Source organism: Vanellus vanellus (assembly GCF_965231255.1).
Source record: "Vanellus vanellus genome assembly, chromosome: 1".
Classification (NCBI taxonomy): domain Eukaryota; kingdom Metazoa; phylum Chordata; class Aves; order Charadriiformes; family Charadriidae; genus Vanellus; species Vanellus vanellus.
Genome location: NC_138905.1, coordinates 147,029,466 through 147,054,802, shown reverse-complemented (window position 1 = coordinate 147,054,802; position 25,337 = coordinate 147,029,466). Strand labels below are relative to the sequence as shown.

Here is a 25,337-nt window from a genome sequence, read left to right as displayed (position 1 = left end):
TCTCGAAGAGCTGCCAATTTAAAAGCAAAGCACACAGATAAGGCACAGATGGAGTTAAGACAGTCAAATAGCAATAAATACAACGTGTACTTCGCAATTGCTTTGTTAAAACTTTCTGGCAAATGTAACATACCATGTCCATACCACTCCTGACTTGGTCAGTGCCAATGAGAACTGTGCACCACACTCAATCTGACAAACGCCTTGGCCGTTCAGTCTTTCAATGTTCTGAGGAATGTTGCACCCTTCACTTCCTCCTCGGCCCAGTTTTCCAAAATCGCCATCACCCCAAGAAAACACCAAACCTAACAAACAGAAAACTGCAGGTCAAACAATGACCACAGTATTCCTATGTGTTAGAAAGCTTCTGGACAAGATATTCCTACCTTCATCTGTCAAAGCAAGAGTCTGAGCATCTCTGCTTCCACAAGCAACCTGAATGACTCTGTGGCCAAGGAGTACTTTTACCTAAAAAACAGAAAAAGCAAGCACGGCGTTTCAAAGAAATCCTTTTTTAAAACCTTACAGACATTTTCAAGCTCTTATGACTGATCATCTTCATTGTGCCCAGCCTGAGTATGCCATTTAGCAAAGGATTTTCAAGCCTTGCTCACTTAGGATCCAACATCTCTCAATGACTATAGTAGCTTTCAGCTATGTATCAAAGCAGGACACGCATGTTCAAAGACACTGGTTTGGGGCTTTACTTTAGCTTTCTCATTTATTAAACACACATACTTGCATTTCACCAGAGACAAGAAACGTTTATTTTACCATCTTAGGCTTCAGCTGTGTGGTATTATCTCCATGTCCCAGCCTTCCATATTCGCCAAGACCCCATGTATACAGTTCACCACTAGAGGTAATGGCAGCACTGTGGGAACTGCCACAAGCAATATCACGGATGCGTTTGGTTTTCAACGCTTCTATCAATCTGGGTTTATCACAGTTCCTAGAGAAAATGAGTAAAGAATTCATTGTGTTAGTTATGAAAGAGTTGCACAATATACTCCAACCTTCATAATCCAAAAAAATTTGTGAAATAACTAACTGTGACCTAAAGATAAAATAAGATGCAACATTATGATTCCAAGATGTACTCTTTAGTAGCACCATAAATCTAAAGTTTACACAATTTTAATGTACTTCAAAGTTCATTTGAAGAAATATTTCACATACATGCTGCAAAACTTAGATGAAAAAGCCAAAGTGATGAATCAATTAAAGAGTGTATAATACAAAGTGAAAAATGTTATTCTGTCATTGCCCAAAGTTGAGCGATTTATTAGAGGTAATTATTTCTCCACCCTGTGGACACAGAGCGAGAGAGCAAGATTCAGAGATGACACTCCCATCCCACCTTTGCTCTTCAGAAGAGAGAAATTAAAACTGGAATTTACTGTTAGGCTTCCATGAGAGTACTGGAAACGTTTACTATTCATATGGTTTACAACATTCTCTGAATTCAGGGAAGAGTTTCAACTCAAGGTTTTCCAGTATTGACTGTGTATCAGAGCCACTATTAAGATTTTATAAAATTATGTATGACCTCCAGAAAATTCCAAGTCTTACTTTTAACAAAATTACAGAAAACATGAGGCAGTTGAACAGTACACAACAATACTGCTCTAATGAAGACTTCCCTTTTCATTGATCTGACACACATACCACTATGAACATTTATTTGCTGTCATATATTAACCACCTGAGTTGGGCATTGTCATTTTTTATGTATTCTGAGCAGGTCTTCAAAATATATCAGAACAAGGAAAAAAGATTTCACCATGGGCTATGTTTATCAGGTTTCCCCCCCCCCCCTTCAAAACATTGTTCTGTGTTGCATACAAAGAAAAGTCATGAGAGAATTCAAGTTTTCCTCAAAGCTGTCCTGTGGAGGATTATGCTATGTATTACTAAAAAAGTGTACAAAATTTATTTCTGGCAAACAAGTTCGTGAATAGAAGTCTAAAGGAAAGGGCTACAGCCCTCTGTGAGGCTTACATTATGAACTGTTACAGCTCAGGAATGGAAAACGGCTGTGGTTTTACACCTCAAGGCACCTCTGTAAACCTTGCCTTATAAAAGCAACCAAAAACTCTGTGACCAAAAGTGTGCCATTTCACCAGTGACATTCAAAAATACAATTAAATACTTTTGATATTAATATCAATTAAATACTTTATCCACCAAGTATGTTTCCAAGTATGTTTCCAAGTATTACATTAATTGAATGCCACCTTTATAAATGACTGAAGACTGCTACAAATGCTGCAACATAAATTGATGTACACTGCTGAAAAAAAAAAAAAAAAAATCTTTTCACAACACAATTTTTTATTCCCATTGTATTAAAAATCCTGTAATTGTCAATAGTGGTGGTCAGCTGTGTTATAACTTGCAATACAAATGTTCTCTTACTGAAATATAGACAAACTTGGTATCCTTACATTCGACTGAAGTGACCAAGTTTTCCATCATCTCCTTCACCCCATGAAAATACCTTTCCGTCAACAGTTAATGCCATAGCATGCCGGCCACCTAAAAGAATAAACAAATTTAAATTTCCCAGCTTTCAAGCAAGCAGCAAGTCTAGCAAAAATCTCAGAAATTTGACACTGCTGTACTTCTACAATGTAACTGTATGAACCTTTCAACCCAATACATATTACTTATTTTCTTCAGAGTTTTTATGTGATTTAAAACACAAAACTTCTGTGATCGTAGGCTTCACGGCCCATTAAAAAAAAGAAATAAATACTCAATTAGCTCTTTTAAATGCTGCAAGAAAAAAACAAAACCAAACCCACCATTTAGCAATAATAAAAAATGAAAACACTTTATTTGGATTAGACTGAAAAAGTATTCAGAAGTTACCAAGTTTAACTTCCAGCAAGTAAAACACTGTGTATGGTCTAAATTCATGGATTATAACAGAACCATTAGACTTAATCTGACATTTTATGCAACACACAGAATTTAATAACCTGCATTTATTAAAAAAAAAAAAAAAATCAGATATACAGCACCCAATAAAATTGCAAAGCAACTATTTTCAGGCTTAATATGTTATGTTTATGTACATAAGAATAGCAATAGTCAGTACCTGAGTGAACAGCCACCTTCTTTACCACATAGTTACTAAGAGCTGTAATCTGGCGGGGAATAGGCACAGTTCCACTGGATATTCCTAAACCCAGCCTTCCATTTGTGGCTTCTCCACAGGCATATACTTTACCCTCTACAGTCACTAAAATGAAAAAAAAAATAGTTTGAAATACCATTAACGTTTCACAACTGGAAATCGGCTTCTGACCTTAAATAATTATATTTATTTTAAACTTATATTTATATAAATATATAAGTTTATATATTATACCTGCAAAAAGACTTTTGGATCCTCCAGCTACTTGTACAACATTCAAGGCAGATAGAGTTTCAGAAAAGGAAGGGACCTTTATCTAGAGTAGACAGGAAATAAAGATCATTACAATACACTTCAGAGTTTTACACTTTAAAAAGGATAACTAGTTTGTCACTTAAAAACAGCTCATCTAAGAAGTACTCTTTTTTTCTTTTTTTAAATATATGAAATTCCCCATATTATTCAGGCACTTCACATATACCAGTTAATATACACCAGGCGAAAGATAAAAATCAAGAAAAAGCATTGATATTGAAACTGAAATAAACACAAAACCTGGGAAAAAAAAAGAAAAAGTGCAATATAAAGAAGAATTTTCCTTTTAGTAAAATTTTCTTGAGAAAAATCAAGCTCAGTTTTGAAGAAAGGCACAACACCAAAAAAAACCTAGTTAAACCATGAGCCAGCAGTGTGCCCTGGTGGCCAAGAAGGCCAATGGCATCCTGGGGTGCATCAAAAAGAGTGTGGCCAGCAGGTCGAGTGAAGTCATCCTTCCCACCTCTACTCTGCCCTGGTGAGGTCACATCTGGAGTATTGTGTTCAGTTCTGGGCTTCCCAGTTCAAGAAGGACAGGGAACTGCTGGAGAGGGTCCAGCAAAGGGCTACAAAGATGATTAGGGGATTGGAGCATCTCTCCTATGAGGAAAGGCTGAGGGACTTGGGGCTTTTTAGTCTAGAGAAAAGACGACTGAGGGGGGATCTTATCAATGCGTATAAATACTTAAAGGGAGAGTGCCAGGGGGATGGGAACAGTCTTTTTTCAGTGGTGCCCAGTGATAGGACAAGAGGTAACGGGCACAAACTTGAACATAGGAAGCTCCATCTTAACATGAGGAGGAACTTCTTTACTTTGAGGGTGGCAGAGCACTGGCACAGGCTGCCCAGAGAAGTTGTGGAGTCTCCCACGCTAGAGATATTCCAAACCCGCCAGGACGCTGTCCTGTGCAACCTGCTGTAGGTGACCCTGCTCCGTCAGGGGGGTTGGACTAGATGATCTCCAGAGGTCCCTTCCAACCCTGACCATTCTGTGATTCTGTGAAAATTGTCAGCCAATACACTTTAGATCCACTTTCAGTAGAAAAATGCTTTAGCAATCTGGATAAGAGATCAGCTTGGGGCGAGGATGAGACCAAAAAAAGAGACCAGGAAACCTGTTTTCTCCATTACTACAAAGACGTCTTTGATCAAGCTGCATATATATATGTATATATATATAAATAGACATCAACAATCTCTTTTCAGGTGTTTTAAATAAACGTGCACTCAAACCTGACATAACCCCTTGTATAAGTAGGTATTTAGTTATGTGTTTTTATGTGTTTAAGAATATAAAGTTTCTAGCAGACTTCTTCATGACACTGTATGGGGAAAATAGTTTGAAGGATATTTGAAAAGCCTTGAATTAGTTTTTAAATCAATATCCTAATTAATCAATTTATGCATTTAATAATATTAATAACTGTTAAGACCTCAAAGATAAAGCGTGTAAGTTCACGTCAGCACATTTTTTCCATTCAAAAAAGTTAAATCTTTACAGAATTAGTTCATATTTATAGAGGTATCTGATTTTTTGTTTATCCCCTCATTTCTTCCATTTAACTGTCCTATAGTTCCCCCCCTCTTCTAGGTGGATGGGAAGCACTTCAGTCAAGCAGAGCCACAATTCTGCCTTGAACACGTCTGGAGCAAGAATGAACTGAAAACTGCACTTCTGCACTGAAGCCTTAATGGCTTTATGCACCAATAAAATACAGGATGGTGAATACAGTAACTATTAACTTTCTGTTTCTTGAAATGCACTCTATAGATACAATAGTATATGTTTTATTTACAACATAAATTAAAGAAATGCTCTCAACATACTTTTCAGATTAATATGTTAAATTGATTAAACATTTGCCATGTACTTCCCATCTTGCATTGTATTAAAAATTATGTATAAATGGCTGCACACAGGGCTAAAATCCCTCTCTAATTACACTGAATTGTAATCAAGTTACACCAAAAGATTAGAATTTAACTTTTTTTTTTTCTGATTACTCCACCAGCTCCAGGTACAAGTAATACATAGAAAAGTTCACCAATATCTTAATTTCATGCACGCAAACTCAAAAGTAACAGAATATGTATAGAGTGCTACACATTTTTAGAACAATTAGTTCCCTATCATCAAACTGGATTTCAGAGTAACAACCAAAATGCAAATTTTCTCCAATTTTCCACCAGGCAGACAACTACACGTCTTAACAGTAAAAAGCCATTAAAACCTATTCTTCACAGCTTTTGATAATAAACTTTGAAATTCTGATTAAATTTGAATTAATTTTGAGTTGTGTGACTCATACATTTTAATTTTAGCTGTATCTGTTTTGTACTAAAGTATGAAAATAACAAACATACCTTGGAACCTTTTAGTCCTCCCAATTGGTCTTTGTCATTCAGTCCCCAAACAAAAACTTTGGTTCTTATTGTAGCTGCCGATTCAAGCCCAGCTGCCTTCTTTCTAACAAGACTGAACATATTGAGAAAAAAAAACAAAGTCAGTTTAGCAACCTGCATGCTATAGCATAAGCTTCTTTTAACTGTATTCACTGATTTTACAGTTTGGAACAGTTTCAGTACTCAAACTACTGAGTACACTACACTACAACAGTTAAGTGGTGGCTGTAACAAATAAAAACAAACAACAAAAAAAAATCCCAGAATGTTTTGCTGGGCAGTGGTAAATATACACATACCACATATCAGATAGAAACACATTAAGTTTTTAGCTAGGTTTTCAACTCCAAGTATACTGCAGAATCAGAAGAGTTGTACAAAATGCTACCACCTTACCAGTCTGATAATCTTGAAGTTATTTATCAATAGATGACCTACTTACAATTCTGACAAACTAAGATACTGATTTCTCTTTACCATCATTCACCCTAATTAAGTTGCTCGTCTTACAATGATCTTCTGATCGGAATATATAGACACTAAGGTTCTTCATCATTTCCCCCTTGCCCCCTGGCGTTACCTACCTCCCAGTGTTAGCTTTATCGTCATCCTCTTCCTCATTATCAGAAGCAAGGAAAGGGACTGCAGCCAAATCTTCATCCTCTGCACGTATACGTCCCAGTATGCTGAGGCCATGAATTTTGCAATCAATCCCAGAGCTTCTGCACTGCTTGATTGCAATCTCAATATACCTGTGGTACTAAGAAAAAAAAACAAACTAAATTGCCATCTTTCGGTTCCTATATAACTTTATAAAACATAGGAAAGAATTATAACTTTTGCTTAACTTTGTTACCTTAACAAAATGAATTCGTAACTTTAAATATTTGGCTTTTCAGCCCCACATAATTCATACTTTAAGATAAACATGGCCTAATTAATTTGAGAATTATTTCACTTCTACTATTCTAAAAATTTATTATGCATTCCTCCTGCTGTTACTGGTAAAGATCAGAACTACTATCCAAAATAAGCTTTATCACTCATCAAAATTATCCCCAAATTTAAGTTTATTGGGTTGTTTTCTTGGTTCATAGCTATCTTGATTTACATCAAAAACCCTAAAACATCTTTACTACTAAGGCTATTATAGAGTTACACTATGATTACAGTAAAACTTATCAGGATAATTAGCTTTACTACACTGCCATAAATAGTGCTAATTTAGAGGAAAAGTAAAATACCACACTTTAATGATCATAACAGTGCTTTTCATCCATCTCTTGCAGCAAAATACTTTTATGTTGCACACAAGAGTAACTCTCACATAAACTTCACTTACTTCTGTACAATCACTGAGAAGAGGCACTGTGGTGTCTGTAGGATTTATATTGATTGTCTTTAGCTCTATAAGGTTATTTAAGGAATTCCCCCCTAGAAAACAAAATGTGGAAAGAAAAACATTTTAAGATAGTGTTTGTTTCATAAACAGGCACTACGCATGTTAAATAGATGACTACGTTAACTGAAACCAGACACCTACTGTTGAACATACAAAAATATTTTTCAGACTTCTCAGAGAACATACACATACCTGAAACCACAACTAAAGAGGGCATGTAACTGCTGTCTGCAGGGTCCACTATCATCTTCAGTCTGTGAACAAGAACATCTGGAAAAATCTCCAAGCGAATCCAGTGCTAGGGGAAACACAGAGAATTTCATTTTCAGATAGTATTGTTAGGACCACCGTATGGTTAACAAGAATGAACCTGTGCTGTTTTTGAAGAAAGCATGAAAAACATTTGTGAATGGTACACAACAGCTGCAATGCATGGGAACTGGCCAAAGGAAAACAATCTTGTGTACTTCTCACCCGTCCAGCCTCCAAATACTAGATGAACTACTGCAGCAAAGGATTTATCTCACCCAAGAGCAACACCATTGAGAAGACTGAGAAAGCACAATACTATTGGAGGTCGAGAAATGGGACATAATGTAAAACTTTGACTGGTTACAGTCTGTAGACAACCTGAAGGAAGGGTACTTTGGGATATTCTCAGCATGGCCATCAAAAGAGCATAGAAACAGACTGGACAGAAGCCTAGCCGCAAATGCTGGTGCCTAGGCTGGCCACAGAGCAGTGCTTCAGGCCAATAAAACTGGTAAACCATAAACTAAGGAACAATACTTATATGTTTTTATAAGTCGTCTAGACACAGGAGTCAAATGTACATTAAGCAAGTTTGCTATTGACACTAAACTGGGAGGAGCTGTGGACTCCCTCAATGTGGCCTTACGGAGAGATCTGGATAGACTAGAGAGCTGGGCAATCACCAACCATACGAAATTTAACAAGAGCAAGTGCCGTATTCTCCACCTGGGATGGAGCAATCCTGCTTATACATACAGACTGGAGGACGAGAGGCTGGAGAGCAGCCCAGTGAAAAGAGACCTGGGGACCTGGGTTGATGGCAAATTGAATACAAGTCAACAGTGAGCCTTGGCAGCCAAAAGGGCTGTGTCCTAGGGTGAATCAAGCACAGCATAGCCAGCCGGGCAAGGGAGGTGATTGTCCTACCCTACACTGCACTGGTGCAGCCCCACCTTGAGTACGATGTGCATTTTTGGGCACACCAAAATGGTACAAGGTCTCAAGGGCAAGACTGACAAGGTCACTTGGTTTGGTTCAGCTTGGAGAAGGCTGAGGGGTGACCTCATCACTGCCTACAACTTCCTCAAGAGGGGCAGCAGAGGGGGAGGTACTGATCTCCTCTCTCTGGCGACCAGTGACAGGACATGAGGAAATGGACTGAAGCTGCATCAGAGGAAGTTCAGATTGGACATTAGGAAAAGGTTCTTCACTGAGAGGGTAGTCGGTAACCGGAACAGGCTCCCCAGGGAGGATCACAGCACCAAGCCTGTCAGAGCTCAAGGAGCATCTAGAAGACAGTCTTAGTCCTGTGTTTTAGTTTTAAGTAGTCCTGCAAGGAGCAGGGAGTCGGACTTCATGATCCTTATGGGTCCCTTCCAACTTGAGACATTCTGTGATTCTGTGCAAGTGAGGGAGTGCTTGGTATTAGCTAGTACGAACATATGCGCTTTTCGTATTGCAACAAACTCGCTTAAGTAAAATATAATCAGTGTGATTGTCAAGAACAATTCTCATCAGTTATTATACTGAAAAGGCAATTGTAACTATATAAGCACCTACAGAATAGAATAATTACCCTGTATTTCAAAAATCACATAAGTTCCTTATAATTCACATGAAATAATTAGAAAGATGAAGCACAGCTTAAAAAATAGGCACATTTACTATGAAGAAACATAATTTTGGACTTCAGATGTCTGTTTTTACTACTCTTCTATCTTAGATGAATGTAACAAAAATATGTTTCACTAAGGAAAATACTTATCTTCTTAAGAAGAAAGTATGACAGAATAAACCAGTTGAGGCTTTAAGTTACCTTTCCTTGTGAGCCAGAAGACTGCCAGCACTGCTCACTACCATCAATAAGACGTGAAGCCTGATTCACAGAGGATGACACATTCAAATTCTTAACTATTCTTGACCAATCATCCAGTAACATTCCCCGCTGGCTACTATGCCGTCTCTTCAGCTGCTTTCCAGAACGCCCACAAAACACTGGAGACTGACCTGCATGGTTAAATGAAACGTTAAGAATGTACCTCTCAAAGAAAACTGCTTTTATTAAGCCCATAAGCAATGTGAAAGGAAATATAACAAATCAAAGATTTCAGGTATGTAGTCTAAAAGTAGAATACAGAAGCATGTCACATCAGTATAGTAATACTACTCATGCTTAAAGGGCATAGCTCAAGATTTTATTTTTTTTTAGAGGAGTTTCAAGCACTTTAGCGGACTACAAGTCTTCGTGCCTATCATTTGGAATAGTCACACTTTCTATTCTTACACTTATGATTCATTTGTACCAAGAAACCAAGAATAATTTAGTAAAAAATAAACATTAAAAAATTAAAGAAAATTACTCTCTTCAGGAATGTAAGACAATAAGAGTAATTCCTAAAATCGAATGATAAAACATTACAGGGTCATGCAATCTTTAAACTGACAGAAGCCTTAAAAGACTAACATTCTTGATGAAACAGCCACTTGAAAGGGTCCTTCCTTTTGAAATACAAATCATAATTTATCATGATGCATACTTAAAAATACAGGCCCATAGCACATGGATTTTGTATACCACCTTAGCATATGAAAAATATCCAACCAACCCTCAACAGAAATCCCTTACGGGAGAATAGACATAGGTAAGTTACAACACTCAAAAATTTCAAATCTTGTTCAAGTATTAGCTGATTTAGCGAGTTGTTGATTTCCTCCCTGCAAAAAAACACTTCTACTTCCCTTCACTGATCTTTGTAGCTTCTTGAAAACCTGACTAAAACAATATTCTAACTCCTCTACCTCTACCCTATCCAGGGCACCAGGATGAATTACAGATTCATACCATACTAGCTGTATGACCACATTAACCACTTTCTTCATGGAAAGTCTTTCTTGCAAAAATCAGATTGATTTTTAGACCCATGTAGAGAAAAGAAACAAAAGCCAATGTCAAGTAAGTTTTGCATAATAATGCAAGTTTTGCATAACAACACAAACCCCAAATATTTTGGAGTTAAAATGGCTGCACCTGTTCTTGCCCTAGAAACAAGAAAAATCTGATTATGAGTCTTTCATATGAGTCTCTCCCTTCCCTATCACAGCGCTCTGAAGTATCCACATCATGGAGGAAAATAAGGTAATAACCATCACACATTGATAGGCAAAATTGTTGAAGAGCAAGTGAGGTACACGAAGGTACCTTAGGTATTTCAAGCTGCACCTCCTGTCACGAGGATTCCATTTACCTATGTTTAGGCTGATAGCAAAAGGCAGAAGGATTAAAGAATGATACGCTTTATTCTTGGTGTCGCTGAAAACTCAGTTCTGACATAAAGAGTTACTGTCAACTGGCCACATTTTTTTTAAACACTAAAAAGAAAGCTTAAGGGTTGATGTTTTGGTGTAGTCCACTACATGCAATTGTAGCAGTACTATGATCTGCTAAAATGTTTTGTTGTCCAGAGAGTCAGTCCGCACACTAATTTTCCTATATCAAGGAGCCGAAATTTAAAACTGTTCTTTTAAAAACAAATGCAATGCATTTTAAATTAATCTAATCAACACTTAGATTCTGAAACTTACCTGGTTCATTTATTCTGCCAAAAGTATGTCGGGTGTTATGCTTCCTGGTTTTAAAACAGGTTTCACAAAAATCAAAATCATCACAGTTTCTGCATTTGAATCTAGGCCCATTTATAGGAAACATCTGACAGCCATCACACCTGATTTCACAAAAGAATAATGAGTAAATATTTCTAGAAGTTTTCATGGTACAAGTTAATTGTAATACCAGTCAAGATAATGGAATCAAGACAGTAAGGACAAAGGATAACCCATATACATTAAGAAAAATGTAAACGATCACTTACGTGACTCCAGGATGAATGCTGGGGACCAGTTCCATTTCTGACAATAAGCCAGTCCAATGAGACTGCTGAGGAAAGTCTACAATGACATCTTTTCCATTGGCACTAAAAGCTGTGACAAAAACATGCAGAAAATACAATGTGTTACAAACCTGTATAAAATGAAGCAGAAAGTGTCCAGTACAACATCAGAGCAGAAACACGTAATAAAAGTAGCTTTCAAAAGTAATCTTTTATTTTAATGGAATTATGTATTAACCTAATCAGTCTGGAAAGAGGCAGAGGGAAAGGGAATAGTAAAGATTTTTTTAAAGATATGTATTATTCTATTTGAATTCCTTGACTCTGAATTTGTCTTTTTTTTTTTTTAAACAGTTCTCAAAGGGAGAGAGTACTTCTAAGCACAAACATAGTATGACCAAAACCTGTACCTCTTCAAAGAATCTATGCCCCACAGATTACTTCTATAAAATCCCTTACAGCTTGACATTAGTGCATCCCACTTTCTCCTCACTTTCATATGAAGTCTTCAAGTTAAGATTTACTTCTTTAAGAAAAACCATCTGTAGTTTACCCGAAGTATAAATGAGAACTACAACAGGAAGCTGCACAGATTCTTAAAGACCTTTACTGTATCTGAATGGAGTGGCTCAAAAAGCAGATAACACACAACAAAAAGAGCTGCCACAGAGTACGTGTCTATGCATTCTATACTCTCTCATCATCATGCCATATGCCACAAAACAGTGTAATTTCTAAGTGTGTCTAGAAGATTCTCTCCTTAAACACTGCAGAAAGTCTGTGTGGTTTCCAGTCTTATTACCTCCCCGCCCCGTGCCCAATTTTGAATATACATTACCTTTGACAACTCCCACACTTCGGTGAGTAACCGATCCCCATTTATATTTGGGTGTGGTAACAGAGCTTTTCACACGCACTTTGTCACCTATCTTGATATGAGAGGCAGTACTCTGCGGTGGAAATCCTAGCAGTTGCAAGAATAAATACACAGTGAGTGGGTTTCCCCCCCCCCCAAAAAAAAAATACATCTTAGTGTATCATTCAGGTTTTTATTAAAAAGTAGTCAGCAGTGAACTTACCTAAAAGCTCAACATGGATATATCTGACCCAGTAAGTACCACCCTTTTGTTGCCAATCACACTGTACGTTCAGGTCATGCAATCCATCTCGATCCAATTTAATAACTTTGCCTACATCTCCTTCACAAACCTCCTCATAGGTTCTGCAGCACCTAACCATCATCCCCACCTAGGCAAAAAGGACAACAGAATGCCATAGCTATGTAAAAACTTTTGTACCAGAAGGAAAGTAGTTTATCTATCTAGCTAGCTAGCTAGCTTTTCATCATCATGCTTACCTGAATATTCTCCCTCACATACACAGCATAGTCATCATTACTTAAGAAATCAGCTCGTTTCTTATAGGTCTGGCTCTCTGTAACAACAGCACCATTTGACTGGAAAAACAACCAAAATAAACATAGAACAGTTACAAAATTTGTTTTCAATTCAGATAGATAAAATTGTTAGCAGAGACTGAAGATAACCCAACACCACCAAACACAGTAATATCCAAGCTGCATGCCAAAGTGGGTAAAATCTTAAACAGGTCAACTCACTATAGGGCTAAAATTTATGATCTACTTTACTTTAAACTACAGTTTCATCTCAAAAACGACTTGCCAAGGAATGTAGATGCAAATTTTCATAATGTGTGAAACAAGCTGCAAGTTGCTTTTATGAAATCTGCTTGCCAAATAAAATCAGAAGAGGATTTGTGAGTAATCTACTTAGCCTTGCAGATACACATTCGCATTCCACTTCTTAGGCTACTTGTTTGGAGAGGAAAAAAAAAAAAAAAACAACCCCAAAAAACCGCAGTGGTGAATGGCAATCTCCTACCTAAAGTACACTACTAATATTTTTGTTATATAATACACAATGGGATTTAATATATTGCCTTAGAAAAACAAGCAGATGAAAAAGATAAGATTGAAGCTATCAGTAATTATTCCTTTCAAGATTTGATTAGCTTAAAAAAAAATTTAAGAGAACTATTGCATTCCATCTGTAACAAGAATATTCAGAAAAATTTTTTCTGCTTTGAGCACTAAATGTTTTTTTCATTCAAGGCAATATATAGCACAATTTCTCACTGCAATACTGATACAGATATCAGAGCTCAATTTCAAGTTAATTTCCTTCAAAACATAATGCATTTCTTTCAACTACAAAATCCCACATGTGCCAGAAAACTCAACGTAACTCCTTAAAAAATAAATAGAAATACAGAATTTATTTCATTTTATTGTCAAATCCTTACTGAAACAGGTCCTGAAACTCAACAGAAGCCTGATATAAATTCACATTAAAGCCATCACACTCTATAGGCATCGTAAAGGACATTTGGTCACCAACAAGTGAAAACAGTTTTTTAAGGAAAAAGCTATTTCACTGACACCTTTTTGCCATTTATTCACTAATTCCTCAGTCATTCCTTATAGCTAACATACATTTGTTTTTCAGACCAAAGGAAGGGAGGCGGGGAAAAAAATAAAACTAATAAAGAAAATAATTTTTTTTAAAAAAAAAAAAAAAAAAAAAAAAAGAGTCCTTTACAAATATTATGCTATAGTACTGACTATTTAAGACGAAACTGAGATCAACTAGCAGGGATAGTTACAGTTACCACTAGTGAAACACCTACCTGCATTCCACTCTTCTCCTGTGCTACTCATACATATATAGAATCATGGAATTGTTTTGGTTGGAAGAGACCTTTAAGGTCATCAAGTCCAACTGTCAACCTAACACTGCCAAGTTACCACTAAACCATGTCCCTAAGCCCCACATCTACATGTCTTTTAAACACCTCCAGGGATGGTGACTCAACCCCTTCCCTGGGGCACCTGTTCCAATGCTTGACAACCCTTTCAGTGAAGAAATTTTTCCTAATATCCAATCTAAACCACCCCTGGTGCAACTTGAGCTCAACTTCCTCTTGTCTTACCGCTTGTTACTTGGGAGAAGAGACCAATCCCTACCTTGTATTTCTAATACAAGCCTGGATGCTATTGCTCTTGGCTACCTGGGCACACTGCTGGCTCATATTCAGCTGGCTGTTGACCAACACCCCCAGGTCTTTTCTGCTGGGCAGCTCTCCAGCCACTCTTTCCCAAGCCTTTAGTGCTGCATGGGGTTGTAACCCAAGTGCAGGACCCGGCACTCCATAATTTATTTATAGATTATTCTTGATTTCTTTTATGACATGCCTTGGAAACATATAGCAAACGTGGTCCTTGTTAGCCTTGAGAGCTTGGGACAGCAGAATGTCCTCATACTCTAACCAAGTTCACAAAATGAAAGAACTAGAAAATCTGCAGCCAGCTAGCACAGTTTTAGTAAGTTGATACTTACCACAGGGCAAGCGGCTTCAGCTTCTTCCACTTCCTCTGCTATTTCCTCATCTGAATATTCATCAGAGAGAGTATCAGCATCAGAGAGGTCCGTAATTTGAACATCAGGGTGATCCAACAACCAGCCAACCAAGGCTTCAACTCCTAATACAGGAAACAAACTCAGTCTGTTTCTAAGGGATTGTATGACATCCTTAAGACAACATCCAGAAAGAGAAGTAACAATTGCTCCCTTGTACCCAGTATTTTAATCTGCTCGCAACTTTCCTTGTCTTTCTAACATCATTAATTTAACTAAATGAAATACCTGGTAATCCAGAAGCACTTCCAGAGGTTCCAGACAGAGATTTTAGTGCAAATTCTATGTTTTTCCTAGGAAATCCCATTTCCATAAGTTGAACTACAATGGGGAGGGGTGGAATTGGAGATTGCTTGCGTTTCTTCGCTTTTGTGGGTCGGATATGTTGCACTGTGATGGGTGTTGTAGCTTCACTAGAGCTGCAGTCTTCAAACACTGGAGTTGAAGGATGTGTAGACTCTACAGCCAGATACTGGCATACTGCCAAAGCAGCAGCCTAAATGAGAACAAATAAATCAGTTCATGTAAAACAAGCGTATTCAGTATGTTCTTGTGTGTGTGTGCCTGAAATTAAAGGTTATTTGCCAAAAAGGGTTCAGTGTCACTTCTTTTTTTAAGCCTATAGGTTAACAAGTTTCAATTTCAATGAGAGTCTGGGGAGGTCCCTGCTGACTGGAAGACAGTCAGTGCTATTCCAATCTACAAAAAGGGCATGAGGGAAGACCCAGGGAATCATACACCTGTTAATCTAACCTCAGTTCCTCGAAAAGTTATGGAAAAGATTATACTGGGTACTACTAAAAGACATTTAAAGCATAATGCAATACTCAGGCAAAGTCAACACGGGTCCACAAAGGCAAAGCCCTGTTTAACTAATTTGATATCTTTCTATAATAGGGTCACCCACCTAGTGGATTAAGGAAAGGCGGTGGATGTAGTTTTTCTGGATTTTAGTAAGGTTTTTCATACCGTCCTTTACAACATCCTTCTGGACAAGTTGCCCAACTGAGGAATATGGGGGTTCACGATGCATTGGGTGAAGAACTGGCTGAAGAGCAGAACCCAAATGGTTGTAGCAAATGGGGCTACATCTGGCTGGTGACTGGTCACCAGCAGTGTTCCTCAGGATTCAATTCTAGGGCCAGTCCTGTTCAATACATTTATGAATGAACTGGATACAGGAGTTAGCAAGTTTGCTTATGATACTAAACTGGGAGGTGCTGCTGACTCTCTTGAGGGACAGGAGGCCTTGCAGAAGGTTCTAGATAGATTGGAGCATTGGGCCATGATTAATGGGATGAAATTTAAAGAGTCAAAATGCTGGATTTTCAACCTAGGATGGAGTAAAGCCGGGCACAAGTATAAACTGGGAGAGGAGTGGCTGGAGAGCAGCCCTGCGGAAAGGGACCTGGGAGTGCTGGTTGATGGCAGGCTCAATAGGAGTCAGCAGTGTGCCCTGGCAGCCAGGAGGGCAAACCACATCCTGGGGTGCATCAAACACTGCATCACCAACCGCTCAAAAGAGGGGATCATCCCACTTTATTCAGTGTTGGTGTGGCCTTACCTTGAGTACTGTGTGTAGTTCTGGGACCCACAATTTAAGAAGGATGTGAAAGTCCTTGAATGTGTCCAGAGGAGGGCAACAAAGCTGGTGAAGGGGCTGGAAGGCATGTCCTATAAGGAGGAGCTAAGGACTCAGGGTTTGTCTAGTTTGGAGAACAGGAGGCTGAGGGACGACCCCATTGCTCTCTACAGATTCCTGAGGAGGGGAAGTGGAGAAGGAGGTGCTGATCTCTTCTCCCTGGGATCCAGTGATAGGATGCATGGGAACGGTTCAACGCTGCACCAGGGGAGGTTTAGACTGGACATTAGGAAGCATTTCTTTACCGAGAGGGTGGTCAAGCACTGGAACAGGCTTCCTAGAGAGGTGGTTGGTGCCCCATGCCTGTCAGCATTTAAGAGGCATTGGGACAATGCCCTTGTCAACATGCTTTCACTTAGTCAGCCTTGAATTGGTCAGGCAGTTGGACTAGAAGATCTTTTGTAAGTCCCTTCCAACTGCATGAGTCTAGTCTAGTCTAGTCTATTCTAATTGGAACACGAATTAGAAAGACTTATTTATTAGGTTACTTATTAGGAGAAAACACAGACTTTACCTCAAGCTCTTGTTTGTCAAATATTGCTTTCACAGGTGATGGTTGTGTAGCAGCTGTCAAAAGTTGCTGTAAAAGAATCATGGGAGGCTGAGGTCCTTCAGGAGACATATCTCCTATGTCGGGAGAGGCAACTGCTCCATCCTCTTCAAACAAAAACATTATTTTAACCAAAAGCACATAATATAAGTCAATTGGGAGACTTATTCTGGGGCCTATTGGTTGATCAAACGTATTGTTATTTCTCCCATGTTTTTTTCTCCACAGGAATCGTGTTTAAGATTAAGTCACATGTGCCAGAATCTCCATACAGAAAAGCAACTGAGAAATTTGTAGATAAACAATATTTTTACTAAAATACACCCAGCACATGTCTAGCAGAAACTGCTCAGTGGACAGTGAATTTGCACAAGTATTTTCTCAGTTCACCTTGTTTTAAGATTATTATACAGAGGTCCTTCCAGGATAAACCACTTTATGTATACAGACAACCAGTAATCTCATTGATCCTCAAAATCATGGAGCATGCTTTCTGGATTGAGTCATTTCCCCCTCTAATATACCTCTTGGGAAAAGCTCCATTTAGGAGCCCCTTCAAAAGGGTACACCTTTTTTGAATCAAATAGCTCATGTTTCTGCAACTTTTATATTTGATTTTGTATTCCTGTTGACATAAACATTCACGTTTATGAGTGTTCTCACTCTTCATTTAACACCAACAAAAGTAAGTCCTCATATTTGAAACCATAACAAAACAGTTAAGAGTCCTCATGGACTTATGCTGTTCTGACTAAAAAAAAGAAGGATGTGGTATTTTTTTTTTCCCCTTAAAAACTAACGGTAGCAGTAAAACCACATTCCATCCCTGGGAAAAAACAGATTATGTTGGTGACTTAAAATTTGGCAACTGACAAATACCCCCAGAAATATACAAATAAACCAAATACATTAATATATTTAAAGACATTACATACTTCACATATGCTTGAAGAATTAATGTAAACTAGAAGGGCATCAATAGCTATCCTAAACACTGACAGAGCTATTTTCTTTATTCTTGCATGTAGAATGAATATATATAGAAAATTAATTCAAATTATCAAAACTACAATTTGTTTAAACTCCTTTTAAGATTATGCTTAAGACACTATATCCTGGTACTTGTTTCACTGGGAACTGCAAAGCATTTGTAGTAAAAGGAAAGGCAATTGAGAAGTCATACTTCAAGCTTTGAAGCAGAAAAGGAAACCACTGCAAAAAACCCACAGAAATTATTTTAAAATTACTTACAAAACTTACTAACTATAGAAGACTTACAAATTTATCTAACTGCAATATTTCAAGCTACAAACACTTGATCCACTTAGTCTTCAAAATTAAGTAAAGAAGTCAAAAGACTTTTAATATATAAAGTTAAAACACTCCTGAATTTTTATTTTTTGTCTTTAGAAGGCAAATCTAATTTCTATCCTCCAACTGCCACTAGCAAGGGCTATAGTCACATACTCTTATCTATCATCTAAACAAACAGCAGCATACTCAAGTTGCATTTCAGAATACCTGCAGGATTTAATGCACACTCCTGAACAGCTGGCTGAGATAAGATCTGCCTGAGTGTGTCCTGGTGAGAAAGTAGAGCTCGGCCTGCTTTCAGTATGTACAACTTTAATTGCTGGCATCGCAGTAGATCCAAATCCACTTGACCTATCAGAAATATTAAGCAGCCATTAGCACTAGGAATCTCTTGTATTAGAGAAGAAAGGCTATCATTCTTACAACCTCAGTCCAAAAATCACTTTACATCTTAACTGACTGTGTGAAAGCTTGTGAAATACTGATGATAAGAGCTAGTTTGAACAGCACCTGGAATAGAGGTCTGCACACATTCTATCAACCATGATATTAAAAACAGCTCCTTCCTACTTTCCACACCCTGGACAATCATATAGCTGATATATAGCACAGTAAGCGCAGTTGTTATATGCATCCAGTATTTTAAACAATTCAATACAAAAAGTCCAGACCCAAACCTTATCTACATTTTCTCCCCAAAGTACAAATGGTATTCCACTTACAGTGCAGAGTGATTAATCTCTTGTCTCCTAAGTACACACTAATTAACGTTGACTAAGAAAAAAGGTAAGGTTCTAGAAACCCCTTTTTCTTATGTACATTCACTGTTACAAGTATTGTTTCCAGAGTATATCCATCTATGTAAAAACAAAACAAAACAAAACCAAAAAAAGCCCAACTGTACCTGAAAGACCCTGATTGGGAGACTTCGTTCTCTGTTTTTCTATTTTACTTCCAGCCAGATTTACTAGTTGAGCCCAAATGGATAGCATAGGTTCAGTGAAAGGCAAGTTGTTCACGTTAAAAGCTACAACTGGAAGCTAGACAGTGGGAGAAGCATCAGACAAAACAAACAAACGAAGAATAGTTAAGCATTTTCCAAAATTTCACAAAATCAGTCAAAAGTTTCAATGGTTATTAACTGAAGAAGAGAAAAAGTAGCATTTGTCTTACTGCTCTTGACCAGGAACAACTGGAGAGCATTTCTATTCCCTACATAGCTTCAAAGTCTGTATTTGTACCACACAACTGCAGGTCTGCTTGGTGAAAAAACAAGACAGAGTCAGAGCAAGGAAGAACTGCAGTCCCTAAAGCAGACCAGGCACTTTAACTGTGCTTTCACTAAAGCCTTATTAACCAACTTGAGATTAAGATTCAAATGAAAACACCCACGACTTTCTACATTAGTTAGCAAATCAAGCCAAATACAAATAAATAAGCTCCTCCTAATGTAAGAGCTATAAACCACATTGTCATGACTTGGGGTTTTACCTCTAGCTGATGGACTTCAGCTCAAATCCCTTCTCCTTTCACTTCCTCAACAAATGAGGACAGGCATTAAAGGCCCTATAGATGTTCGCATGAGTACCATCTTAGATTTGCATTCAGAGTATTGTGTGTGTTGAATGTCAATATATTTACCCAATAAAGAACAAATATTTTCTTTGCACCGTATCAGAGACTTTAATCATACCATTTCCTGCATTAAAACCTCAATAACACAAACTCACTGGTTTTAGTTGATTCAGAGGACACACTCTACATGTTCGCATGTCGTAGAACTGTACAGTGATCTTCCCTTTTGGGGTAATGCGTGTGACTGTGCCTTCTCCAAATTCATCGTGAACTACTTGTCCACCCAGTCTCAAGCGACTGTCTATGCCACCAATCACCGCTAACACTGCCATTAGGCCTCCCACCTCTGGATTCTCAGTGTCAGGAAAGTAGTCATCCAACACAGCCTAACAAAGAACAATAAAATTAACTGTAGGGAGAAAATATATACTTCTACCTGCTTTAAAATAAGAAGTTAATCACAAGTACTTCAATTTAAAAATTAAAAAACGTAAATACATATATATAAATAGAAAAATGGTTTCAAAATTAAGATTAATATTGTTTACAAACAGTTAATATTTATAATTTCAAAATAAATACTGCTATAAAAATGAGCTTATTTTAAAACGTGGAAACTACCCCTTCTGACTGTTTTCCTGCAAAGATGTGGGTGATGGAGGTTAGCTGAGAGTTGATGTACTTGTTTATGAGTCCATTCCACTGGCTGAGTGAATGAAGCGTCCTCAGCAGTGCCACTATCTCTTCTGCTAAAGTACTACTGTGAGTGGCAGTTAGAGATGCTTGGGGCCTGGCCTTTCTCCTTCTCAGAGTAGATTCTGGAAAGACAAAGCAATTGCACACCAGTTAGCAATTTAACACACACATTTTCTATACATAAAAATAAGCGACCGAGGGAAAAATTCCTCTACCTCTGAGTAGTGGGATATCTGAAGAACAAGTACTAAGCAGGCTGCCTAAAAATCCAAACAGTTTTTCCACAAGAAACTTCATGTCTCTTGACCTTTCATTTTTATCCCAGGATGGAAGTACTGCTTTCAATAAATGTACAGCAAGGATCTAAAAAGAGAAGAAAATTAGTGTTATTCCATTCTAAGTCACCAAATATGAAACAAATTCTCAAACATATTAAGTACAGAAGAAAGACATTTTAAAAGTTAGCCTTCCTTTGTAGTTCTTTCTGTAATGCTGATTTCTTTCTGGCTCTGGAAATTACAGAGCTACCGATCTTCTGTTCAGTTTGCTAAAGAATATTTTAGAAGAAGCTGTGCCAGTTCAAAGTCAGTAACACTTTTATTAGCACATTATATTAGTGAATCCAACCTCTTCAATACTCAGGACATGAGACAAACATACACTGTGAAACAAAGTAAATAACTAAAACACATAGGAAAAATAGGAATACAGAATGGGAAGGTTTGTTCAGATTCCATACTCGGAACTTCGTACTAAGATATATTTCAGAATGAAAGTTTCCAAGTATTCTGCAATAAAGGTATGATAATTAAAAATCATGAGATATAAAGATGAATGATACAAGAAGGCAAAAAGCAACCACAGTGACATCCAAAAGTAGTTACTGTGGAACTAGGGCCTCCGACACAGTACAGAAGGAACAGGCTGGCATCTCTGAACCTAGACACTTAGTGCAGGACTGACGAGCAACACAGGGAAGGCACAGTGCTGCAGTCTCAAAGAGCAGTTGGGGTTGCACATTCTGAACAGGAGTATTTCAGGTTTTGAGATTCCTCATCTTCTACCCAGAAGACCAATACAATACAAGTGACCAAGTCCAGTGAAGACATCTCTCTTTTTGCAAACCTCTGTCAATAACATGTATTTCTAAAACTTCACGGTCTTGTCTTTTTCTTATTATAAAGTTGGATGCTGGTACATGAGAAATGCTCATTTCTCTCCAGTATTGCCTGAACAGCACAGATGACTAATGCATTCAGTCCTGGATGACAACAGAAGTCTCATCATATTAAAAATACTGGCAAAAACTTGCTGGAAGATCACACAAAAACGAAAAGGCCTTTATCATACAAGGCTTTAGTTAAAAAGTGCCGATGCCTTATCAAGTAAAAGATTAAGAAGATCTTTTGATCCCCGAGCCTTAAAACTTGGAAGAGTTATTCCATAATAAGGTTGCTTTTCAATCTCATGAAAAGGGCACTATAAGATGCTAAGGAAAGGTTAAAGGAAAAAAAAAAAAAAAAAAACACCAAACTCAAGCCAAAGAGAGGAAAAGAAGAGGGGAAGAGAGGAAGAGGGAAAGAAGAAGAGAGGAAGAGGGAAAGAAGAAGAGAGGAAGAGGGAAAGAAGAAGAGAGGAAGAGGGAAAGAAGAAGAGAGGAAGAGGGAAAGAAGAAGAGAGGAAGAGGGAAAGAAGAAGAGAGGAAGAGGGAAAGAAGAAGAGAGGAAGAGGGAAAGAAGAAGAGAGGAAGAGGGAAAGAAGAAGAGAGGAAGAGGGAAAGAAGAAGAGAGGAAGAGGGAAAGAAGAAGAGAGGAAGAGGGAAAGAAGAAGAGAGGAAGAGGGAAAGAAGAAGAGGAAGAGGGAAAGAAGAAGAGAGGAAAAAGAAAAAGGAAAAGGAAAAGAAGAGAGGAAAAAGAAAAAAGAAGAAAAAAAGAAGGCAAAAAGGGACAAGGGACATATAGTACCTAAGATGCTAAGATGCAGCTTCTTAAGAGACACTGCAATTAAAACAATAAGAAGTTTACAAGAAAGGAGGGACAGTAGATAATACTCAATTTGATAACTTTAAGATGAAATTGCACATTTTTCCTAACCATCTTTATGGTATTCTTTTCTTTATTCAAATTCTAGGAAATGTTATATGGGAGTTTCTGGAATACAGTTTTGGAACACTGGTTTGGCCTCTCATCTGTGCAAACCTTCCAGGCTTTCAGTAGAACAAAGGAGTCTGTAGAGCCATGAAGGTTCACAAACTTACAGATGTATATTTAAAGCAATGAATCCTAAATATAAGACGATGTTATCTTTTTCCAATTAATTAAAAATTGATTCAAAGACATTTCCCATCTGTTTTTTAAAATACGCCTTTTTTTTTTTTTTTTAAGATAACTAAAGTCTACTAAATTCATTGCCTATCAAAGTAATTTGGAAATACACACATTACCTGTCTCTGTAGTGAAGCAGCAGTGAAAGATTCATGCCCCTCAACAATTTTCATTAGCAAAGTTATCCACTGAGATGTACTAAGAGTGCTGCACATCTGAGGCATGAGTGCTATACTTCGAATGAATCCCAACGTGCACCAACTCCTATGCTGTTCTTTATAAACTAATTTATTTGGCAAGGAAGCTAAAAACAAAAAGATATATACATATAACAGTTGACTTTTCTGCCAGCTACATAATTCTCTATATACTACATGGGGTTTTTTTTGGACAAATCGTAACACTAAGCTACTACTGTCTTTTACATGAACTATCAACTTCAATTTAGAGCCTGTAATTAATTATGCCTTTAAAACAATTCTCAACCTTATACTGTTTCCTGATTTAGAAGTAGTTAACAGCATTACTTCTGAAATTACAAAGCAGCTATGGAAATTAATATGACATCCAGTCATACTGTTCTCCTCAAAGAGAAAAAGACTGCTAAGAAATTCACTGTCTAAGCCAATTGTAAACATCCGCATCTCATGCATTTCTCCTGCTTTTACTGCTAAATGTTCTAAGAATGCTCAAAATCAGTTATGTTGCTTTTGCTAACAATTAAGATTTTAAAAGCTCTGAAAATGCATTTTCTAGCCTTTGGCCTTAAAGATTAAAAACTAGTAACAAAAGATTTACAAAAAGTTACAAGACAACAAAGTACAAAACAGAAGCACATAGCTGAGTCAGACTGTTTCTAAATAATATACCTGATTTATCTATTGTTCCACTCTCCACAAGCATGCGGAGTAGACCACACAAAGTCCTGGTAGCATCACTTTGCATGACTTCAGCATGAACACCAGCAGAGAGACACAGCGTCTGCAACAGGTTCACGGTACTTGTAAGCATCATGGAAGTAGGGTGGAGATTCCTTTCAACTTGTTCTCCTTCTGAAGGGAGACACAAAAGGCAAAGGAATACATTAATATTGACTTAAACTATTTCACAAAGAGTTCTGAAACAAACACGATCTGAGAACTTTGCAGTAAATATTTTCTGTAAGATGATTTGACATGAAGATTCCTTATTTTCAACTGCAAGAGCAAAATATAAACCAGATATTTTGTGCAGATATTCTCAAGTTATTCTCTGGCAGTACACAACTTGAAAGAAATTCCAAATGCAGTGCCAAGAACAGGGAAGCAGTGTGACTAGATGTATAATCGGGCCATATAAAACACACACTTTAGAATGGCATTAACATATGTTAAAATGTATAACTTCCTGGTATCTGTAACTGAAATCGTTTCAGTTGGATAATACTGTTTTCTTTGGCCCATGAGTATGCAACAAATGTGATACCATCCGTTCTATCTTCCTTTCTCAAGGTAAAGTTATCTTAAGGAAGATTCTGGTCAGAAATGTACACCTACTAATCTTCTTTGATGAAGCATTTTCTCCTGTGAAAGACGCTTTTTCATATTATGAAATATCAATTTTGGAATTCAACTAAAGCCCTGCCTCCACTTTTACTAAAAAAAATAAATTGCTTTTTTACCAGAATCATCCTCAGTGTCCGAATCCTCTGTTGTGGGTTGCGTTGCCGGCGGCGGCTCAGCTAGTTTGAGATCATATTTTCCCTCCTTCCCCATTCTGTAAGAATTTGTACTTCCGGTGTCCCACTGCACTCTGATCCAGCCATCTTCTCCCAGTTCTCCAATCACACGACCCAAACCTGGAGGGGGTCCATCCTGACAGGAGAGGCTCAAGTTACACAATCAACAGTAATTCATATCCAAAGTTCATAAAACAATAATGCAATTGCTCTTTTTTGCTGCTAACCTAACGGTTAGGCAGTAAACATTCAATAATGTTTTAAAATCCAGCATATAGTTGGAAAGCATTTCACAAACTTCAAAATAAACCACCCCAGTAAACTGCAGCAACACTCCCATTTACATCTGGTTTACAACGTACTACGTAAGTGCCATACACACCTACGTAGAAGTGTACAACATTATAGTAAACAAGTGATCCAATATCCTGTTAAATCATGAATTAGAACAGTCTCACTAAAAATGAATATTCATCTCCAAAAATGAAGTTTAACAAATAATTAATATATTTCATGTTAATTCTCCAAGTCTTTGAAACGTAAAATTACCTTTAAAGTTTGAACATAAAATTCACAGACAGTCCAATGAATATAGACTTTAGATTTTAACACACCCAAACCTGT

At 37.5% G+C, this 25,337-nt stretch overlaps 1 protein-coding gene across 3 annotated transcripts in view; it reads right to left on the bottom strand.

The window, feature by feature from the left end:
* HERC2 (HECT and RLD domain containing E3 ubiquitin protein ligase 2) overlaps positions 1–25,337 on the bottom strand; it is a 120,784-nt gene that overhangs the window by 38,791 nt on the left and 56,656 nt on the right. Inside the window, exons 37-63 of one of the 3 annotated variants that reach the window (XM_082498302.1) lie at positions 24,657–24,849; positions 23,866–24,048; positions 23,116–23,300; positions 20,888–21,035; positions 20,598–20,794; positions 20,132–20,362; positions 19,306–19,441; positions 18,609–18,752; positions 17,052–17,194; positions 15,124–15,391; positions 14,818–14,960; positions 12,759–12,857; positions 12,481–12,649; positions 12,240–12,365; positions 11,384–11,492; positions 11,097–11,236; positions 9,331–9,521; positions 7,455–7,560; positions 7,203–7,294; positions 6,445–6,620; positions 5,822–5,933; positions 3,377–3,458; positions 3,104–3,247; positions 2,448–2,538; positions 775–952; positions 387–468; positions 134–305 (exon numbers count right to left, since the gene is read on the bottom strand). In XM_082498302.1, coding sequence (XP_082354428.1) covers positions 134–305; positions 387–468; positions 775–952; positions 2,448–2,538; positions 3,104–3,247; positions 3,377–3,458; positions 5,822–5,933; positions 6,445–6,620; positions 7,203–7,294; positions 7,455–7,560; positions 9,331–9,521; positions 11,097–11,236; positions 11,384–11,492; positions 12,240–12,365; positions 12,481–12,649; positions 12,759–12,857; positions 14,818–14,960; positions 15,124–15,391; positions 17,052–17,194; positions 18,609–18,752; positions 19,306–19,441; positions 20,132–20,362; positions 20,598–20,794; positions 20,888–21,035; positions 23,116–23,300; positions 23,866–24,048; positions 24,657–24,849 — 4,040 coding nt within the window. The remainder of the gene's footprint in view (positions 1–133; positions 306–386; positions 469–774; positions 953–2,447; positions 2,539–3,103; positions 3,248–3,376; positions 3,459–5,821; positions 5,934–6,444; positions 6,621–7,202; positions 7,295–7,454; positions 7,561–9,330; positions 9,522–11,096; positions 11,237–11,383; positions 11,493–12,239; positions 12,366–12,480; positions 12,650–12,758; positions 12,858–14,817; positions 14,961–15,123; positions 15,392–17,051; positions 17,195–18,608; positions 18,753–19,305; positions 19,442–20,131; positions 20,363–20,597; positions 20,795–20,887; positions 21,036–23,115; positions 23,301–23,865; positions 24,049–24,656; positions 24,850–25,337) is intronic. The other 2 variants (XM_082498300.1, XM_082498301.1) reach the window with 2 other exon arrangements.